Source organism: Rhincodon typus, chromosome 25 (assembly GCF_021869965.1).
Source record: "Rhincodon typus isolate 14 chromosome 25, sRhiTyp1.1, whole genome shotgun sequence".
Lineage (NCBI taxonomy): Eukaryota > Metazoa > Chordata > Chondrichthyes > Orectolobiformes > Rhincodontidae > Rhincodon > Rhincodon typus.
Window position 1 is genome coordinate 26,295,355 of NC_063356.1, and position 6,858 is coordinate 26,302,212.

The 6,858-nt window shown below is 33.5% G+C and overlaps 1 protein-coding gene across 2 annotated transcripts in view; it reads left to right on the forward strand.

Annotated features, from left to right (window-relative positions):
• LOC109913865 (leucine-rich repeat-containing G-protein coupled receptor 6) overlaps positions 1–6,858 on the forward strand; it is a 235,120-nt gene that overhangs the window by 200,358 nt on the left and 27,904 nt on the right. For both annotated transcript variants that reach the window (XM_020513425.2, XM_048612237.1), the window contains 4 exons: positions 1,152–1,223; positions 2,856–2,927; positions 4,529–4,597; positions 4,813–4,884. In XM_020513425.2, coding sequence (XP_020369014.2) covers positions 1,152–1,223; positions 2,856–2,927; positions 4,529–4,597; positions 4,813–4,884 — 285 coding nt within the window. The remainder of the gene's footprint in view (positions 1–1,151; positions 1,224–2,855; positions 2,928–4,528; positions 4,598–4,812; positions 4,885–6,858) is intronic.

Here is a 6,858-nt window from a genome sequence, read left to right on the forward strand (position 1 = left end):
GTTATATATAGAGTTAATTGTGAAAACCATCAGTAATTGTACTATGGAAGAGAACATGCACCCGGTCTGTGTAATATTCCTGAAAACAGCAAGGGAGCTTGTACATTCTCCAAAAAAGTGTTTTGGAAGTATTCAAATTCAAATTCCAAACACAGTGACTATGCATTACATAAAGTGTCTGAAAACACTTAACTGATTTTGAGACTGTTGCCTCAGAGGGGTTAAAGATGGCATTTGTAAGCTAATCTTAAATCACGATAGGATTTGGTTGGAGCCATGGAAAGGAGTGCAAGATAACATGACAGTATTTCAAAATTTGCTTCACAACACTAAACAATATTCCATTCTTTAGCTAGCAGTGTCTGTTTTTCCATCTCTCTTTTTTTAAAATCCTAATTTAAACTAATGATTGAAAACATGTACAATGGTCTAAAAAGGAAGATTCCCTCAATAGGTTACATGTACTAACTTAAGTTCTAAATCCATTATAAATAATCGACTTATATATTGAAGGCAGATAGCTTTAAAGCTACATTTTTCAGAGAATATATGCTAATACAAATCAACAATTTTTCTACAAAATCCATCACTGACGTAAGCAATTAACAGCTTGGTAACAATTTTCTAGCGTAAAAAGTCTGTGGGTTCAATCTTGGCACCAGACTGTTTTAGGCAGGCCCTGGGGGAATTTTGGATTATTGAGGGTGCCATCATTGAGAACAGACATAAAAAAAGTCTGCCTCCCTATTCCAGTGGTTCAGGGTGGTTAACTTTACCAAGGCATGATTCAAAGAGTCACAAGTTTTTTTGATACCCAGTCCAAAATTCCTCCTACAACCAATCCCACCAAAAAGAGGTTAATTGATAAATCATGTTATGGCTGTTTGTGAGGTCTTGCTGTAAACAACAACAGTCACTTCATTCCAAAGTAATTAATTGTATGTACTGTGATTTGAAACATATTAAATCCAAGTTTCTCTTTATAGGAAATGATTTGGACTCTTGAAAAATGGTTGCAAATACAGGAAAATATGTCAAAAAATTAAAGCTTTTCTTTTAAAGAGAAAACAACAGTTACATTGTGATGTAATAACTTTCACGTTGAACTTGACTGTTTTAACTAATTGGATGATTTTTGATGTGTGTTGTAGGGGTTTCCATAACAACAATATCAAAGCAATTCCAGAAAAGGCTTTTGTTGGAAATCCCCTTCTTCAAACAATGTAAGGTTAATTGCTGTCATCTTGTATATCCATTGTTACTTAACTCTGTTTCAGTGTGTCTATGTTTGGTTTATCTCATGACAATGCTGAACAGTCAAATTTAGCCTTGATTGTTACTGTTTACAAAAAATTGTGGCACTCTGAAAATTTGCTGGGAAATCAAGTATTACCTTTCCAAAGTATCCCTTGGGAAAACTGAAATCATGAAAAATGCCTACACTTCCTTTTAATTCAAAGTTTCAATATATTAACTCAGTGAATAGGCAAAATCTACACCGCACTTATGAGCTGGAATTCATCTGGGGCATTGCTCAGAGGATGCGACATGTATATCCAGGCGAGGAAGGTGAAAAGTTGACATGCTACCATTTAGGATCACCGGTCTGATGAGGAGTAGAAGTGGTTGAGGATAGTCTTCAGGAGAGGATTTGATTTGACTGATAATTATTGTCAAACAGTCTTGTCAATGCTTGCTGTTAACATTCATATCTGAAAAACTGGTTTGAATTAGGTACCAAAAAACTAGCTTTAGTCCACAAAAGAATTTTTAAAATTTCCTTTAGTATACAAGGAAGGGTGAGCAGACTGATAAAACCAAAGTAAAATCAACTTTTATGCTCCAGTGGAAACCAGTATTTGAGTTAGTATGCTTCCAGAGTTACTCTGCCCAACTCACTGATGTTGAAAACTAACTATGTCTCAAATGGTTGCATTTATTTTGAATGGATTTTACAAATTTAGAGCAGCATGAGACCTGATCTGGAGTTGAGAGGCTTGTCAGAGTGTGAACTATACCTATCAGCAGAAAATAACCCTCCTCCTTTCTATTTCTTTTCATACGTATATAAATATCTAAAAGTATACCTTAGTTCCACAAAGTAATTTAATTGAATAATATGTTTAATTTCAACTGTTTAAGAATTACTTTGGACCTTAAAAGCTGCTACTTACATAAGAGATAAGTATCTTGAATAACAATTAACATATTTATAAATGCAATAGTAAAAGAGCAGGTGTGGACTTAATCACACACTTCCAAAAAATATCTTTTATTTATTTTTCTTTGCAGAACATAACAATTATATGATTATGCGAGCTCAGCAATGCCATTTGCTTAGTTATTTAATATAAATAATTCAGCTTATTAATAAAATTACATATTAACTATACAGTAATTCAAGGTGGGCCAAATGTCTTTCTTAGTTAACTCTTTAATTATTGCCTTTAGTTAACTCTTTAACTATTGCCAAACTTAATTGTTTAACTATTTTATCCCTACATCTCAAGACTTCACAAGAATATGTCTTCATTCTGGCAACAGGAAAGACCTACAAATCATTTGTTAATGACCAGCATATTGTTGCCATTTAGTCTGTTTCCTAGACCGATTCTCAAATGTTATTATTAGTTAAAGAAAACTCTTCCCCCATCATCTGTTCAAGCAGCTACAATAAAACATATGGGTTCATGTCGATTGTCCGGCTGGTTTGAGTTACTTCTACAGGCAACTCTTGTACATTTTGTTACTCAAAACTGATTCTACACTATCTTCACATCAGTAAAGCAGATGTGAGCTTTGACACTGATGGATGTAGTATAAAAACTTATCTAAACAATTTATTTCCTTTTTAGTCATTTTTATGATAATCCGATCCAGTTTGTGGGGAAATCAGCCTTTCAGTATCTGCCAAAGCTTCACACCTTGTAAGTATGAGCTGAGCCATTTGTTCAATTTCAAAAGTTCAAAAAGCTGGCCCAGTAGCTTATGTAATTGAAAGCTTGACTCCCAATCAGGAGGTAATGAATCTAAGTCCTTGGGGTGTTTGCCGCTGGAAATTGTTTGCCTTAGATGTTGAATTTAGTTTTCTCAGTCCCCAAAAGCTGCATGCAGACAAACTCAGAGGAAGAAAAAGCTGACTCACTGGGCCTGGTTTTAATTCTGTGCAAGTCGATGGCTTTTGAATGAGTTAAAATCTCACCCTTTGTCTCAGTACATGTAAATTATATTTCCTTCTAACCATTCACACAGAGCTTTTCAAATTCAGTGTACAGAGATCCTTAACATAACAATTTTGTGGTTATAAATATATATATGATGTAGAATAACATGCAGGAAGTAAATAAAGCATGAAATTATTGTTGTAGCAATAGACCTTAAAGCGTTGAATATTTGAGGTACTTGCTCAGTTTAATTTGTAGTGCGCAAAAGTTTGTTTTCATAATTTTGATAAAAGTTTTAGAAACTGCAAATGCAATTTAAGAGATGCCTATTATTATACATAACGTATTGATGTGCAACAAAATTCCTGGATTATTTAAACTGGTCAAGATTATTGGACTTTTGAACTATTTTGAAGGAAGTTTATAAAGCAATGATCTTTTCAAAATGTTTTCACTTTAAGATGGTGAGGTAACTTTATACTCAATTTATAATGGTGTCACTTTTGTGCAATACTGCCTTCAGATGCAGTACTACATTACAGTGTGACAACAAATGGAAATTATCACTGCATAGGCTCATAAAGAAAGGGGGAAGGAAGAGAAAACATTCATACAACATCTTTCAAGACGTTAGGATATCACAACGTGCTTTCCGGTTAATGAAGTACTTTTAAAATGGAACACCTGTCAGGAAGTGGACAGTAAAATTTCATATCAAAATTCCCTAAACTGCAATGAAATAAATAACCCAGAATCTGTTTAAAATATGTTGCATGAGGGATAAATATTGATTAGAACACAAGGAGAATTCTCTTGTTCTTCTCTGTTTGTGCCAGGGATATTTTGCTTTCATCTGAGAACTCAGGTGGAATTTTCTTCAAGCACTTGGGAAGGTCAAGTTCCTATGGAGTTGCAAGCATTACAATTCTGTGTGCATGCAGTTGTATGCAAAGTTACTTCTAGTAGCTTCTGAACGGAGCATAGAGTCTGTATGATGTGAATTGGAAGCCATGTGCTATTGAGGTGTGAAAAGGGTAGAAGACATGCTTTAACTCTGTAACTACAAATAACTTATGAAAGAAAGAATGTAGCCAAAGAAAACCAAATTAGGAAATATGAACAGCAAACATTAAAATTATAAACTATAATTAATAATTTTGTGAACATCAAATTGGCTATGTGATCTTTATATTGCAATTATAATTGCTAAAATAAATTGAGTTTATTCAAACTCCCCAAGAGGATAGTATAATTATCTGTTTTAAATGTTATGGTGCAATAATTGCAAACTTTCATCTTATGTCAGTTTTTTTTCTTTTAAGTAATGCACGAAGAAAGTAATGGATTTTTGCTGTCAATTCCAGGTCACTAAATGGAGCAATTGAAATAAAGGAATTCCCGGACCTTAAAGGAACAACTAGCCTGGAAATACTGTGGGTAGCAAAATTATGTTTATCAAACTTAGATTCTGAATGAACAGCAGGCACTATTTTGCTGCAATTATTGCTCTTTTCTTTTGATGGCATTCATTCATCACAAATTATCCATTACATTGTCAGTTCTGTCAGTAAAAATAAAGGTCATGTACTGAGGAACTTCTCGCATGCCTAACTCCAAATAATGGCATAAATTTTCTGCTTCTGGACAGGACCCTAACTCAAGCTGGAATAACCTCCCTTCCCAGGGGTCTCTGCCAACAGCTCCCAAATCTACGAGTACTGTGAGTATGGTTTAATTCCTGGTTATACATGTATTTGATTGTTAATCCTTAGTGAGTAACTCCAGTATCTGTTCACCGTGTAGAAATAAAGCAGGAACTGAACTGCTTAGCTCCATGGGATGATTGAAATTTTACTTCAAGAAACATTTAATAGCTTCTTTCCTTGAAGAGAGATCATAAAGCTTATATCTCATCATAGTAGTATACTACATAACACTATATAAGCCAGACTGGTCTTATAAATCTATTCACCATCCTTGCTTAGAGGACTTTCAGAATAATTATTATAGATTTATATCAGAAGAGATGAATGCAATGCACGTAAGCCTATTAAAGCATGATATTTGTGATTCCTTTAAGTTTAAATGTAAATAGACCTACAGCCTAATTGAACACCATAATTATAAAAAAAAACACACACTACAATGTAAGTATATCTTGCTATATGCCTAATTTCTACTACACAAGCTCTATGCTTCATATTTTAAACTATAATGTTCTAAACTCAGTTTGTCCTTTGTCTCACTTTAAAGCTCATATTATCCTTAGTTTCATGTAGGTATAATCCCACTCACTCAGAAAGTTAAAGATGTAAGCTTTATGACTTCTCATCAAGAACAGAAGTTGTTAAATCTTTCTTGCAAGTAAATTTCTGTCTTTCTATTGATCTAAATAGTTTGAGAATCAGTAGGTTCTATGCCACATACGGAAGAAATTCTGCATAAAGTAACTCTGTTGGTTATGTATCTACAATGACATTTCAAATGATAAACTTGTAATAGGTGCCTTAAAATTGTACATTGGGAAAATTATCATACCACAGTTTAATGTTTTCATATTTAATCATTTAATACATTATGTTAACAGAAGCATTATCAAACTTACTTGAAAAGTGAATATCATATAAGCCAGTGACGTTGACAGCTGATACCAGAATAACAGCTGATACAAAATTAATTTAGACTATCTCATAAAGTTAACAATATATTATACAAAGATATCTTAGAGTGACATCAAAACTGTAATTTAGCATTCTGGGGAAAGTAACAGGTATAAACAATTTTTACTGTGATTATGATGCGATGTAAAAGTTTAAAGTACATTAGTGCCCTGCTATTGTTTAGCTGATATTTGTGTGAGAACATAATTTCAGGAAAATTTCAGGTAAAAGTAAGATTCAAGTTGATTTTTCATTTTAGCAGATATGTCAATCCTCTGCCTACTTAGATTTGAATACAACCAAAAACTTATCGTAGATGATTTGTGTTCCAGCTAAAAGTACATCAAAACACTAAAATAACTGGTGGCAATGAGTGTGCTCCAAAGGAAAACCCTTGGCTGATGATATCAGGATGGATCATTATCATTATTTCAATGAAAGAATGTTCCAATATGACTAATTTTATTGTTGGAGGAGTCTTTAAATCTTCTGACACATGTTTATGAAAAGACATGAACTGCCTAATAGTAAGTGAAGAAGTTACCTTTTAGGATTAGTTTTCTTCAAGCTTGCTGAGTTTCTCTGCAGTTTCAAGGAATTTCATAAAAAGGCTTCAGCTGGGATTTTATTTTTTCAGCATTAGTACTGTGTGTGCATTGGACATATTTTCTTAGTATTTGAAGACCACTTTCAACTTTCAATTTAAAAAAAATCAACAAATTTAGATGGCAACACAAGATAAAGATCAAAGAGATGCCAATATGTCTACCATAGTTAAGAGCCTAGTGATTGTTTGAACTGAACAGGTTCAAGTAAATATCTCAGTTCTTCCACTAGTGAAATATTCCAGGCCTGAGTAGATTTGAATTGCTGACGGTATTTTTTAAAGGAAAAATACTTCCTACAATAATGATAAACAAAAGGTAAAATGTTGCTGAGATAACAAGGTGTAGAGCTGGATGAACACAGCAGGCCAAGCAGCATCAGAGGAGCAGGAAAGCTGACGTTTTGGACCTAGACCTTTCTTCAGAAAA